At 45.9% G+C, this 20,386-nt stretch overlaps 1 protein-coding gene across 1 annotated transcript in view; it reads left to right on the plus strand.

Annotated features, from left to right (window-relative positions):
- The window catches only part of LOC134346919 (chloride channel protein ClC-Ka-like), a 122,548-nt gene that overhangs the window by 1,648 nt on the left and 100,514 nt on the right, over nucleotides 1-20,386 (plus strand). Inside the window, exons 3-4 of the mRNA XM_063048770.1 lie at nucleotides 11,291-11,419; nucleotides 16,565-16,704. Coding sequence (XP_062904840.1) covers nucleotides 11,291-11,419; nucleotides 16,565-16,704 — 269 coding nt within the window. The remainder of the gene's footprint in view (nucleotides 1-11,290; nucleotides 11,420-16,564; nucleotides 16,705-20,386) is intronic.

The following is a 20,386-nucleotide window of genomic DNA, read 5'->3' on the forward strand; positions in this document are numbered from 1 at the left end:
TCATGAGTAGTCTTATTGGGACTATATTAGATACCACCCAACAGTCCACGGGGTTTAGAGGAGCAAATTTGTAGAGTTGATCGCACACTGTTGCAAGAAACACAAGTTTGTTATAGTAGGTTTGTTTTTAAACTTTCCACATATTGACTGGGACTCCCATACTGTAAAAGGGCTGGATGGGAAAGAGTTTACCAATTGTGTTCAGGAAAGTTTCTTAATCAGTAATCCCAACTAGAGAAGGCAATACTAGTTCTATTAGTGGATGAGACCTGGTCCCTAATAGATTTAGGGAACCTTGATTTTTGAGAGGCATTGAGGCCCTGGTTAAGAAAACGAAGGTGCATAGTAGTGTTATGTACCACGTAAGTGGGTTGCCAAACCAGCAGAAATGGATCACTCAGTTGGAGTCTGGATTACTAGGACTAAGAAAGTTTTATTAAAGAAACAAGCAACACAGTACTCTAATCAAAAGGATAATAAATGCAACAGTTCAGCAATGATAAACACACATGTACACAGAATTAAGATAACAGCATCAATCAAGCTCTATCATTGTCTAGAGGTAAATGACCAATTTCAAAGTGACACAAAAGTCCAGTTCCATTTAGTTCAGTTCGCAGTAATCGTTGCCATGGCGATGGACAACGTGGGGGGAGGAGAGAGAGAACGAGAACGACTGATCATTCAGAAACGGCTTCCACTCACAGACCGGCGATATTGCTCACAAGCAGCTTTTTGGGGGGTCCTTTGTGATGTCACCTCCTCCAGATGCGGTCAATCCTCTGCAGTGAACCCGGCACCCAAGCGAGGGTGGACACACATCGGGTTCCCGCTGATCGTACCTTTCCACCCTGTGCGTTTAAGGCCTGGTACTTCCCACCAACTCGTGAGAGGCGCACCACTTCCAGGGTCTCGTTACCTCGGGTGTCGTGTGTGTCCTGCCTTAGCAAACCTGTCCCTTTTTATCCCCCTGCTGGGGTATTGCCTGTCCATCACTTCAAACAGTTCAAGGTTCAAAGGGGGAGCCTCTCCAGACAGCTCTCTCTCCCGTCCCTTCATTACACATCTCCAGATGCTGCTTCATTGTTCCTTATCTCTCCTTCCCCTGAGGACAGGTGGCAGACCAACTGCTGATGCCACAGATGCTAACCCAGGCCAGCAAACATCTTAATTTTATGCGTATTCTCGTCACAGTAGGTAGAGGCAGGTAGGAACAAATGAGGTACTTCAGGAGTATAAGAAATGCAAGAACACACTTAGAAGGATATCAGGAGGGCTAAAAGAAGCCATGGGGTTGCTCAAGCAGACAATATTGGGAACCCTCTTAAAATCCTGGTAAAGTGTTTGTTGAAATATCATATTGAATTTCAGGAAGCAAGTGAAGGGCTATTAATTTAAGCTGTTTGATGCAAATTTATTGAAAGCATATGGCTGTCTGTCATCAGTTGAATTTTCTGTTCTCTCAATTGCTCAACTTAAATGTTATGCTTTTTAATGTTGCTTCTTCTGAAATAAATGCATTGAACAAGTGTGCACCAAGGGACCATTAAAGTTAAACCAATATTTATTTTTTAAAACGGGTGGGGCAGTACCAGAGATGCTAAATTCAATCCCTGCTGATGCCTGTAAGGAGTTTGTACGTTCTCCCCACAACCAGGTGGGTTTTCTCCACATGCTCTAGTTTCCTCCCACAGTCCAAGGACCTACCAGTTGATAGGTTAATTGGTCAATGTAATTTCTCCTGTGATTAGACTAGCATTAAATTGGGGGATTGCCAAATTCCACACCTTATCTCAATAAATAAATAAACAAAGAGAAGGAGAATCCTAAGGGATTCTACAGATATATTAAGAGCAAAAGGATTACAAGGGGAAAAAATTGGTTCTCTGGAAGATCACAATGGTAATCCATGTGTGAACCCAAAAGAGATGGAGGAAATCTTAATCAGATTCTTTGCATCAGTATTAACTTAGGAGATGGACACAGAGTTTGTAGAAGCAAGGGAAAATGGCATCAACATCATGGACTCTATACACTGTACAGAGAAGGTTTTTGCTGTCTTCAGGCAAATTAGGGTGGATATATCCCTGACAAGGTGCGAGGAAAGTGCAGAAGTTGCAGATGCCCTAGCAAAGATACCGGGTGTGCTGCCAGAGGATTTGAGGATGGGTAATGGTGTTCAATTGTTAGAGAAAGGCTCTATGAATATGTCATGAAAGTATAGACCAATGAGCCGGACATCACTTGGAAAGTTTTTGGAAGGTATTCTAAGGGACCGGATAAATAGACAGGGACTGATAAGGAATAGTCAATATGGCTTTGTGTACAGTAGGTCATATCTAACCAATCTTATAGTGTTGTGAAGAAGTTAATAGGAAAGTTGGTGAAGACAAGTAGCGGATGTTGTCTACATGGACTTTAGCAAGGCCTCTGACAAGGTCCCGCAAGGGGGTTTGGTCAAGAAGGTTCCGTCACTTGTCACTCAAGATGAAGAAGTAAATTGGATTAGATATATGCTTCACGAGAGAAGCCACAAAGTGGCAGTAGAAGGTTACTTCTCTAACTGGAGGTCTGTGACCCGTGGAGTGCTGCAGGGATTGGTGCTGGGTCTGCTGTTGTTTGTTATCTATATCAATGATCTGGTTGAGAATGTAAAATGGAGCAGCAAATTTGTGGATGACGCCAAGACTGTGGGTGTAGTGGACAGTGGGGAAGACTACCAAATGGGCTGAAAAATTCAAGATAGGATTGAATGCAGACAAGTGTGAGGTTTTACACTTTGATAGCACCAATCAGGGTGAGCAAGGGGGCACTGAGGAGTGCGGTAGAACAAAGGGATCTGGGAATACTGATCCATAATTTATTGAAAGTGGCACCACAAGTAGATAGGGTTGTAAAGAAAGCTTTTTGCAAACGGACCTTCACAAATCAATGTATTGAGCAAAGGAGATGGGATGTTATGTGGAAGTTGTATAAGATGTTGGTGAGGTGTAATTTGGAGTATTGTGTGCTGTTTTGGTCACCTATCTACAGGAAAGATGTAACTAAGGTTGAAGGAGTACAGAGAAAATTTACAAGGATGTTGCTAGATCTTGAGGACACAAGTTATCTGGAAAGGTTGAAAAGGTTAGGACTTTAATCCCTAAATGTAGAAGGTTAAAGGGCAATTTGATAAAGGTATACAAAATTATGAGGGGTATAGATAGGGTAAATACAAGCAGGCTTTTTTCCACTGAGATTGTGTGAGACTTTAACGAGAGGTCATGGGTTATGGGTGAAAAGTGAAATGTTTAAGAGGAACATGACGGGGAATTTCTTCATTCAGAGAGTAGTGGGATGTGGAAGAAGTGCAAGTGGTGGATTCAGGTTCGATTTCAACACAAGAGAAGTTTGAATAGGTACATGAATGGGAGGGGTATGGAGGTTATGGTCTGGGTGCAGGTAGAGGGATATTGGTTTGGCACAGACTGGATGGGCCGAAGGGATTGTTTCTGTGCAGTAGTGCTCCATGGCTCTAAGATGTTGGTGAGGCGGAATTTGGGGTATTGTGCTCATGTCTGGTCACCTATCTGAAAGAAAGATATCAAGCTTGAAAGGGTGCAGAGAAAATTTACAAGGATGTTGTGGGGACTGAGTTATAGGGAGAATTTGTACAGGTTAGGACTTTATTCCCTGGAGCACAGGAGAATCAGGGGAATCTTAGAGGCGTACAACATTATCAGGTGAATAGATTTGGTAAATGCAAGCGGGCTTTTCCCACTAAGGTTGGGTGAGACTAGAACTAGAGGACATAGGTTAAGGGTGATGGGTGAAATGTTTAGGGGAGCCCGAGGGGAAATTTCTTCACTCAGAGTTTGGAATAAGCTACTAGTGGAAGTGATAGACACAGGATAAATTGCAGCACGAGAAGTTTGGATATGTACATGTATAACAGGGGTATGGAGCGCTATGGTCTAGGTGCACGTAGGTAGGACGAGGTGGTTTGGCATGAACTAGTTGGGCCAAATGGCCTGTTTATTGGCTGTAGTACTCTGACGCTATGTGAGCCAGCCAGACTGTTCCATTCCCTGCAACACCAAGGATTTGCAAGGCTGTAAGGTGCATGGTGCATGAACAGCTGGTGGTTCGAATCCAGCCAGCTCCTGATCCTGGGTTCAAATTCAGCTGGCTCCTTTCACGCCTTCCATCTGTGCTGGGTTAAGCGTGGAGCTAGTAATTCTGCCTTGTTACAAAAAAGACAAATACTAAGGAAATGCCAAAAATGGCCCTGATACACTACAAGGTGCGAAAAGGAACAAGGTGCATGAAGTAAAATGACTGTGAACAATGATGGAATAAAGAATTATGGTATACACTCATTCGTTGTAGTACAAGGACCTGCTGTCATGTCATTCCTCAAGTGAATCACCTTGAGGGGTCAATCATTTCCTGTATAAATAAGATGATCAGTTTCCATATAATGGAGGAATTTAAGGTGGGGGCTTATATGGGAGGCAGGGTTTGAGGGTCAGCACAACATTGTGGGCCTGTACTGTGCTGTACTATTCTATTTCTATTATGTCACGTGGCTTCCTGCTGTGTTTTTTCTCCGACAGACTGCTCACATACTTACTGCCTGTTATGTCTCTTGTGCTTAGGGCAGCAATGAAGCTCCTCCATCTCTGGCAGTGTTCAGCGCTTCCTTCATCATGTCAGTAGCTTCCCTTTGATGTTCACTACTGACAATCATGCGAGTCCCGGGTGGAGACTCAGGAATACCGTCACACTCAGATGTAGAAGGATTCTTCATTGCTGCTTCTGTAACAAATTTTGTTGACCAGTCAGGGTTGTTAGCCCCGAGCTGAACCCCCGGACCTGGAGGACCAGTGGACCACTCTTGGTCTGACCTCTACTTTGACCTGTTTGGCATGGGTGACCCTACCAAGAGCCAAAGCACAAAGCCCTGACTCAAACCAATGTCGCTCTCTGGGTCGTTGAGGCACGCAAGCCTCCAAACCTCCAAAGGCTGTGGTCCTCTTGGAGAGACAGAGTGCAGTCTCTAGATTTTCTTGCACCTCGTAATTTCAAAGCCAATCACAGGTTATAAGTTTCAATGGAGGTAATTTGTTAGCTAATATTTCCGTTTAGATGTTTATATATTGTAAGTGCTTACTACAATTTACACTAATGCCTTTAGAACATATTTTTGTTTACTTGGTGCTATACTGGAGGCAAATGTGAGGGCTTAAGTAGTTATCTTTGTTAACAGTGCAGAAACCCTATGGCTCGGTCCGTTGTGGATATCTGACCTGATTTCTTTATTGAGATACCTCATGGAGTAGGCCCTTCTGGGCCTTCGAGCCACGCCATCCAGCAACCTCTAATTTAACCCTAGCCTAATCACAGGACAACTTACAATGACCAACAAACCTACCAACCTGTAGGCCTTTGGACCGTGGGAGGAAACAGAGTGCACAGAGGAAACCTACACGGTCAGGAGGAGACTGTACAAACTTTACAGGCAGCGACTGGAATTGAGGCTGGGTCGCCTGTCCTGTAAGGCATTGTGCTAATCACTACACTACCATGCCACCTTGGATGATTAAGACATCAGAATCGGAAATGGAAACCGTTTAACTTCTGTCTTTGAGGAATTGTTCTCCGGAATCTATTTAAGGTTATTGTCATTCAGCCATACACGTATATACAGCTGAATAAAACATTACTCCTCTGGCACCAGATGAAAAGCACAGCACATAGAGTCACAGAATAACATTACCACAAGTCTCTGCGTGGCATAGCCTGAAGATTGACAGGTGACACAAAGTGCAAGGTGCAAGTTCATGTAAGACAGAAGACTTAACAGACCAGCGATGACTTTACATCTAATTGTCCAGAGCAGAGTGGCTTTTTAGGCCATTTTAGGATAAATAATGAAAATTAGATGAGGAACGGCTGCATTCTTGTTCTTGCAGAAACATGGCTCTAGGACAACATCCCATGTACCATCAATCTACAGGCCCTGACACTAAGGGACTTGTGCTAATATTATTTGGTGACTGTAACTATGTGCTGTGTGCGACTCCATGAACTCGGTTTTGCACCTTCGTCCCAGAGGAATGTGCTTTCATTTACAGTACTGTCTTAGGTATTTATGTATAGACACAAATAGTTTGGGTGTCCAAGACTTTTGCATATTACTGTAGTAATTTTATGTATGCACTGTGCTGCTGCCACAAAAAAAAGCTAATTTCATGACGTATGTGAGTGATGATAAATCTGATTCTGATATGGGTCTCTGTTGAGGACTGAGAGTGGGAAGGGGGCAGGGAGAGGGAAATCATAGTTGGTAAAAGGGGAAGGGAGAAGGGAGGGAGCAGGAAGTGCCAGAGAGACATTCTGTAATGATCAATAAACCAATTGTTTGGAATCAAATTACCTTGCCTGGTGTCTCGGGGTGGGCATGTCTGCAACTGAGCCAATCCCCACCCAAACCCACCCCCCCCCACCCCTGGCACTTTTCTGCCACCTGTCCCACACCCCTTTGTGGCACTCCGCCCTCACCATTCCAAACATCCTTTGTTCCTGTCAGAGTTACAAACTCGCTCTCCGCTCCACATTGACAAACGGTACTGTGCAAAAGTCTTCGACATCCTAGCTATAAGATGTACATGTGCCTGAGACTTCTGTACATCCATGTGCATGGCTGAATGACAACTAAACTTGTGCACTCTGGGTCTGGAGTCGCATACAAGCCTGACTCATGAGAAATCTTCCACAGATAGAGTAGTCCAACAATCTAGATGGCCATTTTTGATAAGTATTTAATTCCAGAACTTAAATCCTGGGGTAGGGTTTGATCTCAATCGTGGCAACGCAGTAGCAAAAATTGGCAGAGCTCTGCCTCACAGCTTCAGTGAACAAGGCTCGATCCCAATTTCTGGTGGGATTAGTGTCCCTAAGCATGCAGTTAACATGAACAAAGTTGGCCTTAAGCTCCTGTCTTCTGTGCTGGACACTTCCGCGATCAGTCCACTAATGCCTCACCCAGTCAGCCCAGGATGTGACTCCAGATCCATGGAGTTCTACTTTATCCTAAAATGGCCTCAGTTCCTGGCCCTCAGAGATGTACAATCAATGTTCAGATCTTAAAAATAATGACTTAATTTTCTTTAAATATTAGATTAACACATACAAAATGCTGAAGGTCTAGATTCTTCATCCTGATCCAAGTGTCTCAGCCCTAGAGCATCAGCCATCTATTCCGCTCCATAGATGCTGCCTGACCTGCTGAGTTGCTCCAGCACTTTGCCTGCACTTCTCTGGATTTCCAGCATCTGCACAGTGCTTTGTACGCACAGAATTACTGTATCCACAAATTGCATGGTTTCCATTTCTGGTGTTGATGTCATAATCATAAAACCTGATTGGACAGATGTCGGCTACTTCCTGTGGGAGGTCCCAATTGCATTTTGGGAAGTGAGGGAAAATGGTGTCAGGGGATCAGTGCCGATGGTGTGATGTCATTGTACACATGTCCAGTACTTCTAGGACTCAGATATAATATTTGTCCTAAATGATGGAAGTTTGGGAGGCGGAGGGTAGATACGTCTCCACAAAAGGGGGTATCAGATGCTCCTTCCCTCCTCTTTTCTTTTCAAACCTTTTTAATTGTTATAGTATACAGGAAAAATAACATGAGTACATTGAAGTAACAACACTTACAATGTCTCAAAAAAGACATTATCTTAAAGATTGAAAAAAAAAGTTTTGTGATAACAAAAAAAACCTACTAAGCAGGAAAGTGAGAAAAAAAGAAGAACCCATTAGGCGTACAACCCCGGAGTCATGCGTCATACAAAAAGCTTCTAAAAATAAACATCAAACTGCCAGCAAGAAAAGAAAATAGACTAAAAAAATTTACAATTAGATCGTGGAAAAATTACATCAATTAACTCAAATGATAATAGCTCCTTCCCTCCTCGAGCCAGGTGTAGCACGGGCTTAGCCCCCCCAGTTGGGGTCAGGTGGGTGGTCATATGAGCATCTGGTCCATATCACAAGAACTGCTTATGCGACCACTGGCGCCAGGCAGTAATCGCCAATGCCCTATGACGCGGCACATGAAGATGACATGGGAGTGGCAACCCAGTTTCCCCAAGGACACGGTTTCACTAGCTAATGTTCCCAAACTGGTTCACTCCAAGTAAGACCATTGCAAAACAAACATTGGAATGAGAGTAGGGTTTATTATCACTGACGTGAACAAGGGTCTCAGCCAAAAATGTCGACTGTTTATTCTTTCCCATAGAAGCCACCTGACCTGCCGAGCTCCTCCAGCATCTTGTGTGCCCTGCTTTGGATTTCCAGCCTCTGTGGACTTCCCTGTGCTCGCAGTCATGAAATTTGTTGTTTTGTGGCAGCAGGACTGTGCACGCATAACAAATTATTGCAGTTGCAATACAAAAAATATAGAGGATGATCAGAGGATTAGCAAGTTGGTGTTCCTAGACTGTTCAGAAATCTGATGGCAGGAGGGAAGCAGCTGTTGCCAAACCATCGTGTGTGGGTCTTCAATCCCCTGTACCTCCTCCGTGATGGTCGTAATGAGAAGAGGGCATGTCCCGGATGCCGAGGCTCCTTAATGATGGATGCCACCCTCGAGGCAATGATGGCATACATCGTGAAGTTTGTTATGCAGCAGCTGCACATATAATTACGCCAAATTGCTGTCAGAAGTATAAATATATTTCTTAAGAAAGTTAATTTAAATAGTGCAAAAAAAGAAAGAAAAGTGTTGAGGTAGTGTTCATGGGTTCAATGTCCAATGCAGAGGGAAGGAAGCTATTCCTGAACTGTTGCACCTGTGCCTTCAGCCTCCTATACCTCCTTCCTGAGGTGCAAGGAGAAGATGGCATGACCTGGGTGGTGGGGGTCCTAATGCCAGCTCCTTGAGGCTACACTTCTTAACAGTGTCCGAGGGTGGGGAGGGTTGTGCCCATGATGGAGTGGGCAGAGTCTACAATCTTCAGCAGTCTCTCAGGATCTTGTGCACTGGCACATCCATAGCGTGGCTCTCTAACCCAATTGTGACATGTTAACTCTTAAATATACAATGTCTGCTCTAAGATGCAGTGTTGCGAGTGCTATCTAATCTCCACTGTGGCTAATCTGTCAAGATCGAATCTCCGGCCTATTAAGCATTCGTATCCAGCAGATGAGGGTGGGTTTGCACAAGGGTTCACTGTGGTCAGAGGGGACCTCAACCCCTACTCCTCCTATGTCAGGATGCTGTTTATTGACTACAGCCTGGCATTTAACATGATCATTCCTACAATTCTGATCAAAAAGCTCCAGAACCTGGGCCTCTACAGATGTATCATAGAGTGCATTCTAACTGGCTGCATCACTGTCTGGTTTGTAAGGGGGCGGGGGGGGGGTGGGGAGGAGGGCTACTGCCCAGGATTGAAAGAAGCTGCAGAAAGTTGTAAACTCAATCAGCTCCATCATGGGTACTAGCCTCCAGAATATCCAGGATGTTTAAGGAACAGTGCCTCAAAAAGATGGCGTCCATCATTAAGGACCGCACCACCCAGGACATGCCCTCTTGTCATTGTTACCATCAGGAAGGAGGTACAGGAGCCTGAAGGCACACTCAATGATTCAAAAATAGCTTCATCCCTCTGCCATCCAATTTCTGAATGGACACTGAACCCACAAACACTACCTCACTACTTGAGTCAAACACATACTTACTTTAGAAATTACCTAGGGTTATCCATAACCCTCCATTTTTTCTGAGCACCATGTACCTGTCCAGGAGTCACTTAAAAGACCCCATTGTATCCGCCTCCACTACCGTCTTCGGCAGCCCATTCCACGCACTCACCACTCTCTGCATAAAAAACTTACCCCTGACATCTCCTCTGTACCTACTTCCAAGCACTTTAAAACTGTGCCCTCTCGTGCTAGCTATTTCAGCCCTGGGAAAAAGCCTCTGACTATCCACATGATCAATGCCTCTTAGAATCTTATATGCCTAAGTAGGTCTCTCAATCCCACTCCACCATTAACCAATCAGACTGTACGTCAACACTGCAAATCCACCTACCCTCCTCCCCCCGCCGTAACCTTGCTGACATCTTCAAAAGGTGACACCCATCATTAAGGACCCCCATCACCCAGGACATGCCCCCTTCTCCTTGCCACCAGCGGAAGGTGGCAAACTCAGCCAGCTGCACCATAGGAACTCGCCTCACCAGCATCAAAAATATCTTCAAAAGGCGTTGCCTCAAAAAGGCAGCATCGGTCACGAAGGATCCCTATAACCCAGGATATGCCCCCTTCTCATTGCTATTAAAGATAAGGTACAGGAGCCGAAAGACACATCGTTTCAGGAACAGCTTCTTCCCTCTGCCACCAGATTTCTGAATGGACAATGAACCATGAACACTAACTCACTATTTTTGCGCTTTTGCTCTAAAGATCATAGGTGAATTAAGCCATTCAGTCCATCAAATCTGCTCTGCCATTCCATCATGGCTGATTTCTAATCCCTCTCAACGCCATTCTCCTGGCTCCTTCCTGTGACCTTTGATGCCCTAACTAACCAAAAATCTATCAGCCTTCACTTTAAACAGTGGATTCCGGTTAATTGGACCATCAGTTAATCGGAGCAGCCACTTACCGGGACAACTCTTAAAAAACTAAATCTAACGGTGAAAATAGCTGGGATCCCCTTGGTTTATTTGGGACACTATGCCATTTATTTGGGACAGGGAACTGTTGCTAGACAGTTTCGAACCAGCACCAGTCACATTTGGACAATATGGGGCAAAACGTTTTTAAAATAGCGTCAGTTGCATGCGTGTCGTGTTATGTTATCCATTTGGGCCGATGGATGCCAATCTATCTATCTCCCTTGGATATTCTAGAAGGGATGTGAGAGGTGTTTGTACAGTTTCTGATGTAACACCATCGACCTGAAACATTAACTACTTCTCACTTCACAGATTTTATTTCACTTTATTCCGAGATGTGGTATGGTAACAGGCCATTCAGCCTGAATTCATCCATGTGACCAATCTACTAACCCATAAATCTTTGGAATGTGGGAAGAACCCAGAGCAGCTGGAGGAAATCGACATGGTCACAGGGAGAACGTATAAACTCCTTACAGACAGCGGTGGGAATTGAAGCTAGGCCACTAGCACTGTACATTGGCATGATGCTAACTATGCTACCGTGTCACCCCGGTGTTTCCATTCTGAATCACTGGCTTTCAGTCTACCTGTGATATTCCTTCTGCCAGCCAACCTCTGGGTCTACGACGCCCTGGAAAGATATCGCTACCTGCAGTACTTCTCGTGGGTCCTCTACCATGTCATCCTTTGTATGGTGTCCGCTGGAGTAGCCAAGTACATCTCCCCTCAAGCGGCAGGTATGACCGAACATCTATTCTAGCTGCCTTCTTATCCCTCGCACCTCCCACTATCCTTTCATGGGTGGAAAGACTCTTTGTGTTGTTGGTCCTGTGGGGTGGGGGGTTGTTCGCATTCATCCCGTTACTTAAGTCCACTGCTCCTGTCACAACTATTGTTTGTAAAGAAGTTAGTATGCAGACTGTATTTTCTGAATGTCACCTCGTTGTCCTACATTGTCTTTGGATTGTTTACCTGTTATGTCTAATTGTTTGTTTTTGCACTGGCTCTGGGTTTTCACTGTGTTTTGCAGGGGTCTCATTTGTGATCATGGGGGTTGTTAAGCTCTTTGTATTTATCACTTTTATTCAATTGTTTGATTTAATTATTATGGTATTGTCATTGTCCTGCATGCCATCCCCTCTTTGTGAAACTGAGTTTCTGCGTACCAGAAGTGATTTCGGTTCATCATGATTCTGTATAGCTTACTTAGCTCTTTAGTTTTTCTAGGTAATTTTCTGTAATAAATCTTTAGTTTACTTTTATTTGCCAAAGTCTCCTCGATTCCTGCACTCCAGTTTGCTAGTGAACCTAACGGCTCCTCTATTGTTCTCAGAATCAAACAATCATTTTAATATAGAATCATAGAGAAGTACAGCACAGAAATAGTCCCTTCAGCCCATCTAGTCCATGCTCAAACCATTTAGACTGCCTACTCCCATCAACCTGCACTAGGAGCATAGCCCTCCATACCCTTCCCATCCAAACCTCAAAAGTTGAAATCAAGCTTCCATACACTACTTGTGCTGGCAACTCGTTCCACTCTCACAACCCTCTGAGTGAAGAAGTTTCCCCTCATGTTCCCCTTAAACTTCTCACCTTTCACCCTTGAATCATGACCTCTGGTTGTAGTCCCACCCAACCTCGGTGGAAAAGGCCTGATTACATTTACTCCATCTATACCCCTCAATTTTGTATCCCTCTATCAAATCTCCCCTCAATCTTCTATATTCTAAAGAATACAGCACAACCTATTCAAACTTCGCTTATAACTCAGGTCCTCCATAACCCACATCTTTGTAATTTTTCCCTGTACTCTTTCAACCTTATTTACATCTTTCCTGCAGGTAGGTGACCAAAACTTCACACGATACTCCAAATTAGGCCTCAATAATGTCTTATACAACTTCAACATAACATCCCATCTGCTGTACTCAATACATTGATTTACGAAGGCTAATGTGCCAAAAGCTTTCTTTCTGACCCTATTCACCTGTGACACCACTTTCAATGAATTATGGACCTGCGTTCCCAGATCCCTTTGTGGTACCACACCCCTCAGTGCCCTACCATTTGCGGGTCAAGACCTACCCTGGTTGGTCCTACTGACGTGCCAAACCTCACAGATCAAAGGTTGCAAAGGTGCATTTAATGTCAGAGAAATGTAGACAATATACATCCTGAAATGCTTTTTCTTCACAACCATCCATGAGAACAGAGGAATGCCCCCAAAGAATGATTAACAGTTAAATGTTAGAACCCCAAAGTCCTCCCCAGCTGCCCTCCCTCCTGCACGTAGGTGGTAGCAAGCAACAATTCCCCCTCCTCCCACTAGCAAAAAAAGCATGGGCACCCGCCACCGAGCACTCAAGCGTGAGCAAAGCAACAGCAAAGACACAGACTTGCAGCACTCCAAAGACTGCCTGTTCACCTGGCATTCACCGTACCACTTACTCTCTCTCTCTCCCTAATAAGGGAGAAAGTGGTGTCTCCGTTTCACAGCGAGAGGGGAGACATAAGAAACAACTTGCTGGTTTATGATGTTAAAAGTCCATTGCGTTGCTTTTTCCAAGCTTTGTGCCCAAAGATCTCGGGTCTCTGGGCATACAGCCTTGGATCTTCCATCTCCCACGAAACACCAGTCCTCTGCTCAGACACCGACCTCCGATTCCACCACACCCCATCTCCAGAGCCACGAAAACTTGGTCCTCTGAAGGTGAGTGGAGCTCTTAGGCCGAGCCTTTGATGTGCAGCACAACGGTCATTCGTGAAACCCTGAGAGCGGGTCCCATTCCCATGAAGAACCGTAGTCAGCGTGTAACTCCAGGTCAGGGTCTTCAAAAGAACCCTGAAAGGGAAAAATAGAGATGTTAAAGTTGGAAATAGAGCTGTTTCAAAAGCTCAAGAGCCTAGAAGGGCCTATTCTCAATAAAGCAATATCAGAATGCAGAATAAAGTGTTACGATTTACACAGAAAGTGCAGTTTAGGCAGACAAAAAGGTGCAAGAGATACGACGAGGTAGATCTTGGGTCTCTGGGCACAGTGCCTTAGATCTTCCATCTGCCATGACACACTGGTCTTCTGCTTGGACGCCGACCTCCGATTCCCCCCCCCCCCAATCGCCCGTCTCCAGGGACACGAAAACTCTGTCCTCTGAAGGCAAGCAGAGCTCTTCGGCCAAGTCCTTGGTGTGCCGAGCAACGGCCAGTTGTGGAACCACCCCCCCCCCCCGAGAGCGGCATCCATTATTGAGGACCCCCGTCATCCAGGACATGGCCTCTTCTCATTGTTGCCATCAGGTAGGAGGTACAGGAGTCTGAAGGCACAGACTCAGTGATTCAGGAACAGCTTCTACCATCTGCCATCAGATTTCTAAATGGACATTGAACCCATAAAGCCTATCCCACTTTTTTCTGTTTTTGTACCATTTCTAAAATAACCAATATGCATACACACTGTATTTATTCAATATGTTTATTCTATATTTATCATGTATTGCAGCCACATAACAAATTTCATGATGTATACCGGTGATTCTGACTAAAGTACAATTGCCACTGCTGTCTGTAAGGAGTTTCCTGCAGGTGCCCCACACTCCAAAAACCTACAAATTAGGGTTAGTAAACTGCGGGCATGTTTTATTGGCGCTGGAAACTTGGAGACCTTTGCAGACTGCCCCCAGCACATTTTCGATATGCATTGACAACTAAAGCTAATCTTTATTGAATCTTGCTTTCAACTTGCTGCCACTCTCCATGATGTGGACTCCATAGGTCAGTTCAAAGTGGCACTTAAAACATAATTGCATGGTGATCCTGGAGTCAGATATGGTTGAGGGTGGATAGCAGAGTCGATTTTCCTCCCTCGATGACGTCAGTGAATTCAATTTTTTTTTTAAACTGGCAAGCTGCTATTTCATAAGCACCATCACCAACTTAGCCACACACAAAATGCTGGAGGATCTCAGCAGGTCAGGCAGCATCGATGCCAATGAATAGATAGTCGACTGTTTTGGGCCAAGACCCTTCTTCAGGACTGAAAAGGGGGAAGATGGCAGAATAAAAAGGTGGGGAGGGGAAGGGGTCTAGCTGGAAGGTGATGGGTGAAGCCAGTTGGGTGGGAAAGGCCAAGGCTGAAGGAACCTGATGGGAGAGTGGACCACAGGAGAACGAAGGAGGGGGGCACCGGGGGAAGTAATAGACAGGTGAGAAGAGGTAAAAGGTCAGAGTGGGGAATAGAGGGGTGGGGGGGAAGGGGAATGAGAGAATTTTTTTTTACCAGAAGGATAATTCGATATTTATGCCTTCAAGTTGGAAGCTATAATTAGGAGCAGGTCGCCTGGGGCTATTGGGTTTGAAGGCTTCAGTGTTTGAGCTGAAACAAGTAGAGGAAAGATTCACAGGGATGTTAACAGGGGAGTGGAAGACCTGAGCCACAAAGGAGAGACAGGACAGGCTGAGACCTTTTCCTCTGGAGTGCAGGAGGCTGAGGGTGGCCTTCAAAAGTTTCTTTAACACAAGGGTCATAGACTGGGTGAATGTTCTGTCTTTTTCCCAGGACAAGGGAATCTAAAATTAATGGAGGCAGGTTTAAGGTGAGAATGGGGCGTTGCTTTGTTTTTGAAAACAGAACTTGAGTGGCAACTTTTTCCACAGAGGATGGTGGGCACAGTACTGTGCAAATGTTTATGCACATAATATAGGTAGGGTGGCCAAGTACTGTATTGGTCAATGCGGAACAGAGAGAGAGTTTGCAGATCTGGTGATGGCAAGGGATATTGGGAATAGTGAGCGTGGAGCACTGTGGGGGTGGGGGTGGGACAGAAGGAATGGCAGGGACAGGTGGATTACGGTCACACCCAGCCCTGAGACACCAGGCAAGGTCATTTGATTCCAAACAATTGGTTATTGATCATTACAGAATGTCCCTCTGGTGCATCCCACTCCCTCCCCTCTCCCTTCCCCTTTTCCCAACCATGATACCCCTCTCCCTGCCCCCTGCCAGTCCACAATACAGACCCATATCAGAATCAGGTTATTATCAATCATATATGTCATGAAATTTGTTTTTCTGTGGCAGCACTTCAGTGCAATACATAAAATTACTACAGTACTGTGCAAATGTCTAGGATACCCTAGCTATAAATGTGCCCAAGAATTTTGCACAGTACTGTATATGGAACAAGCTGCCAGAGGACATGGTTAAGGCAGGTGCTGTTAGAATGTTTAAAAGACATTGACAGTAGTTAGCTATATGGATAGGGTATAGACTCTATACCTTATCCATCTACGATACAGGTCTAAGGTGAGCAAATGGGTTCAGTGTGGACAAACATCACAATTGGCATCAGGCTCCACCCCCTCCCAGTGTGCTGCCCCTCCTCACACTATCAGGGCTACCTCCTAACCTCACTTCCCACATTGCAGCACTCCCTCATGCCCCTCCCACTGCGCGGTGCCCCATCCTCACCACCCTGTCCTCAGCACACATCTCTCCCCCATCGTGTAGTATTCCCTCCTTGCCGCCGCGCCCACAGTTCAGCGCTTCCTTGCCATGCACCCCCCTGAAGCGCGACACTCCCTCCTCACTGCCCCTCCGAGTGAAACACCTTCTCATCATTGCCCATTCCACAGCAGGGTAATCCCTCACCAACCCTGCTATCGTGTGGCGTTCCCTCCTTACCACCCCACCCACAGTACAGTGCTGCCTCCTCACACCATGTGGCACTACCTCACCAGCACCCTAAAATTCTAAGCTCTCATTTCTCGTGGAGCGGGGCAAGGGAGCGTTTCACTCATTGTATTGTCCCTCATCGGTCTAACGTGTGCACAAGGTGACAGCACTTTTATTTCCATCCCCCCCTCCTCCCCCCCCCCGACCAAAGGCTCTGGCATTCCCGAGTTGAAGGTTACTCTGCGTGGCGTTGTACTCGACGAGTTCTTCACCTTCCGAACCTTCGTGGCGAAGCTGATCGGTGTCATCTGCACCCTCGCGGCTGGAAGCACCATTTTCCTGGGAAAGGTGGTAGGTCACCATCGGGCACAAAGGTGAAGGGGGGTGGGGGAGGGGAGGGAGGCAGATAGCAGACAGGGTATTCTATCCTATAGTTGCACTAAATACTGAATTTGAGTGAAATAATATGAAATTCTTACACTAAGCATGGCTTTGGGAGGGGCTGTCACAGCTGACTCGGTGACTTCCCTCACACTGCACAGTGGTGAGCCCAAATGCGGTGAGGAGTCACACAAAATTAAAGTGAAAAAATCCAACAAGGCTTTATTGAATTCCGTAGCAGGCAAGGTACAGGCAGAGGGTCCAAAAATCAAATCAAGTTTAATTTTTATTCAAACCATGCATGGATACAGTCAAACAAGAAAGCATTTCTCTGGGGCCAAGGTGCATAAAATTCATTCAAAATAGCAAGAGAGAGAGAGAGAGAGAAAAAAAAATCCTTACACAAGAAAACACATGTATTGTCCAAGTCCTTGAGCAACATATAAACTGATGTTACACTCCCAGCAGTCCAGCCTGAGAACTCCACCAGTCAAACACTAGAGGGCAGCACCAACAGAAGAGGCCAGCTCACAACCCTACACAAACACCCCAATGCAGCACATCCAGCATCTCACCTGCAGCTTGAGGCCTAGTCCTTGCTACAAGCAAGACCACACTGCTGCCTCATCCACCTGTCTTTCCACCAAATGAGGGAAACAGGCCAACACTCCAACACGCTGGAGGAGCAGGTCAGGCAGCATCAGTGGAAATGATGAGTCAACGTTTCAGGCCGGAACCCTTCGTCAGGACTGAAGAGGGAAGGGGCAGAGGCCCTATAAAGAAGCTGGGGGGAGGGGGGGAAGGAGAAGGCTGGTAGGTGCCAGGTGAAAAACCAGTAAGGGGAAAGATAAAGGGGTGGGGGAGGGGAGGCAGGGAGGTGATAGGCAGGAAAGATGAAGAAGGAATAGGGGAAAGCACAATGGGTAGTAGAAGGAGGCCAAACCATGAGGGACGTGATAGGCAGCTGGGGGAGGGGGCAGGGTGAAACTGGGTTAAGGGAAGGGAGGGGGAGGGAATTACCAGAAGTTGGAGAATTCAATGTTCATACCAAGGGGCTGGAGACTACCTAGACAGTATATGAGGTGTTGCTCCTCCAACCCGAGTTTAGCCTCATCCTGGCAGTAGAGGAGGCCATGTATGGACATATCCGAATGAGAATGTGAAGCAGAGTTGAAGTGGGTGGCAACCGAGAGATCCTATCTGTTGTGGTGGATGGAGCGGAGCTGCTCGATGAAGCGGTCCCCCAATCTGCGTCGGGTTTCACTGATGTAGAGGAGGCCGCACCGGGAGCACCGGATGCAATAGATGATCCCAACAGACTCACAAGTGAAGTGTTGCCTCACCTGGAAGGACTGTTTGGGGCCCTGAATGGTGGCAAGAGAGGAGGTGTAGGGACAGGTGTAGCACTTACGCTTACAGAGATAAGTGCCACGTGGGAGGTCCGTGGGGAGGGACGTGTGGATTAGGGAGTCACGGAGGGAACGATCCCTGCGGAAAGCGGAGGGGGTGGAGAGGGAAACAGGCCTGCAGCAGATAACATTATCAATGTTCAGCAGGGTCTTGCAATCACAAGAAACATCCAAGACAGTCACAGTTACACTGCTTTCACACACCAACTTCAATGCCTTCAGGTCTCCAGCCAGGTCAGTTCCTCTGAATGCTCTCCATCCCAACCACTGGCCCCTCCTTAGCCCAGTGGTCCCCAACCTCCAGGCCACGGACCGATACATTGCCGCGAAGATTCGCCCCTGGTCTGGGCCAACATTTACGTGCCGGGCAGCACCTAATTAATTAACATGTTTATTTCGGCTTTTTTCTTAAAGATGTGCTGGGTGCGTTCTGGCTACAGCTGTACCACTGCATTCTTTGCGGCAATGTATTGGTCCGCGGCCCGGAGGTTGGGGACCACTGTCTTAGCCAGCCCAACCACCAACCTCTCCAGCTCCTTCAACACCCCAGCCAGCTACTCAAAGCAACAAGCAGATCACTGATGCAGTAGACCTGCTGTACCCATAGTTCTTGGAGTACAGAATAGTCTTAAAATCATTTAAAAAAAAACATATTTTGAAAAGAAAAGCACACCTTGGGTTGGCCCCCAAGAGGCCACTAAGTTCAAATACACCCCTACCTTACGAGAAAACTCACAAGCAAAGTCAATATCAAAAAAATACATAGCTAGAGTTTCAGAAGCTGGAGATCTCTACAACCATCTCTTACAAACGATGACTCCAAAACTGATCAAAGAAACAAGGGACAAGAAACTTGTAGGACTACAAACAGGTCGCAGGTGATAACAATGAATAATAATGAGCCTAATAGGCAGGTGAGCAGGGAGGGGTTGGTCTTGTCATCCCTGCCTCCCTCTAGTGGCCAGTTCAAGGTGTGACAGGGGCAGGCTGTGCCTCCCAAGCTTGAATTGTTCAGGGTGGTGACAAAGCAAATTGATGAAGATAGAGCGGTGAATGTGGTGTATGTAGACTTCAGTAAAGTGCCTGACAAGGCTCCCTATCGATGGCCCATTGAGAAACTCAGAGGCATAGGATGCATAGAGCTTGGCTACATGCATTCGTAGCGCAGTGCGATGCTTTACAGTACCAGCAACACAGGTTCAATTCCTGCCACTGCTTGTAAAGAGTTTGTACGTAATCCCCATGACAGTGTGGGTTTCCTCCGGGTACTCCGGTTTCCTCTTACAGGCCAAAGACCTGGTAGGTTCATCGGTCACCGTAAATTGTCCCTTGATTATGTTAGGATTAAACTGGGGTATTGTTGGGTGACATGGCTTGAAGGGCCAGAGAGGCCTATTTCACACTGTATGTCAATAAAACATAAATTGGCTTGCCCATAGAAAGGAGAGGATGGTTGTAGATGGAGTGAATTCTGCCGGGCATTCCTGTTCTGGAACCTCTGCTCTTTGTGAATTTTCTAAATCACTTGGATGAGGAAGCTTTGGTGTGGGTTCGTAAGTTCATAGATGGCACGAGGGAAGGCGGTGTTGTGGACAGTGTAGAAAATCGCCGTATGTTACAACAGATTACAGATAGGATGCAGAGCTGGGTAGAGGAACGACAGGCGAAGTTCACTCCAGAAAAGTGTGAAAAAGTGACTCACTTTGGAAAATCAAACTTGAAGGTGGAGCACAAGGTTAATGACAGGATTCTTAGCATGTGGAGAGACAGAGGGATCTTGGTGTCGAAGGCCACAGATCCCTCAAAGATGCCGCGCAAGTTCAGAGGGTGGTAAGAAGGTGTATGGTGTGTTGGCCTTCATTAGTCAGGGGAAGGAGTTCAACAATCTTGAGGTAATGTTGTAGCTCTATAAAACTCTAGCTAGACTAGAGTATTTGGTTTATTTCTAGTCACCTGATTATAGAAAGGATGTGGAGGCTTTCAAGAGGGTGCAGAGGAGATTTGCCAGGATACTGCCTGGATGAAAGAACATGTCTGACGAGCAAAGGTTGAGCAAGCTAGGGCTTTTCTCTTTGGAGCAAAGGAGGATGAGGGGTGACATGATAGAGGTGTATAAGATTATAAAAGGTATTGATAGGGTGGACAGCCAGGGACTTTATCCCGGGGTGGAAATGGCTAATATATCTTCATCGTCAGAATATGCCACATCGTATAACATTGGAGATCATGGCTTTCTGACTGTC

The sequence above is a fragment of the Mobula hypostoma genome, chromosome 5 (genome assembly GCF_963921235.1).
Source record: "Mobula hypostoma chromosome 5, sMobHyp1.1, whole genome shotgun sequence".
In the NCBI taxonomy this organism is placed as follows: domain Eukaryota; kingdom Metazoa; phylum Chordata; class Chondrichthyes; order Myliobatiformes; family Myliobatidae; genus Mobula; species Mobula hypostoma.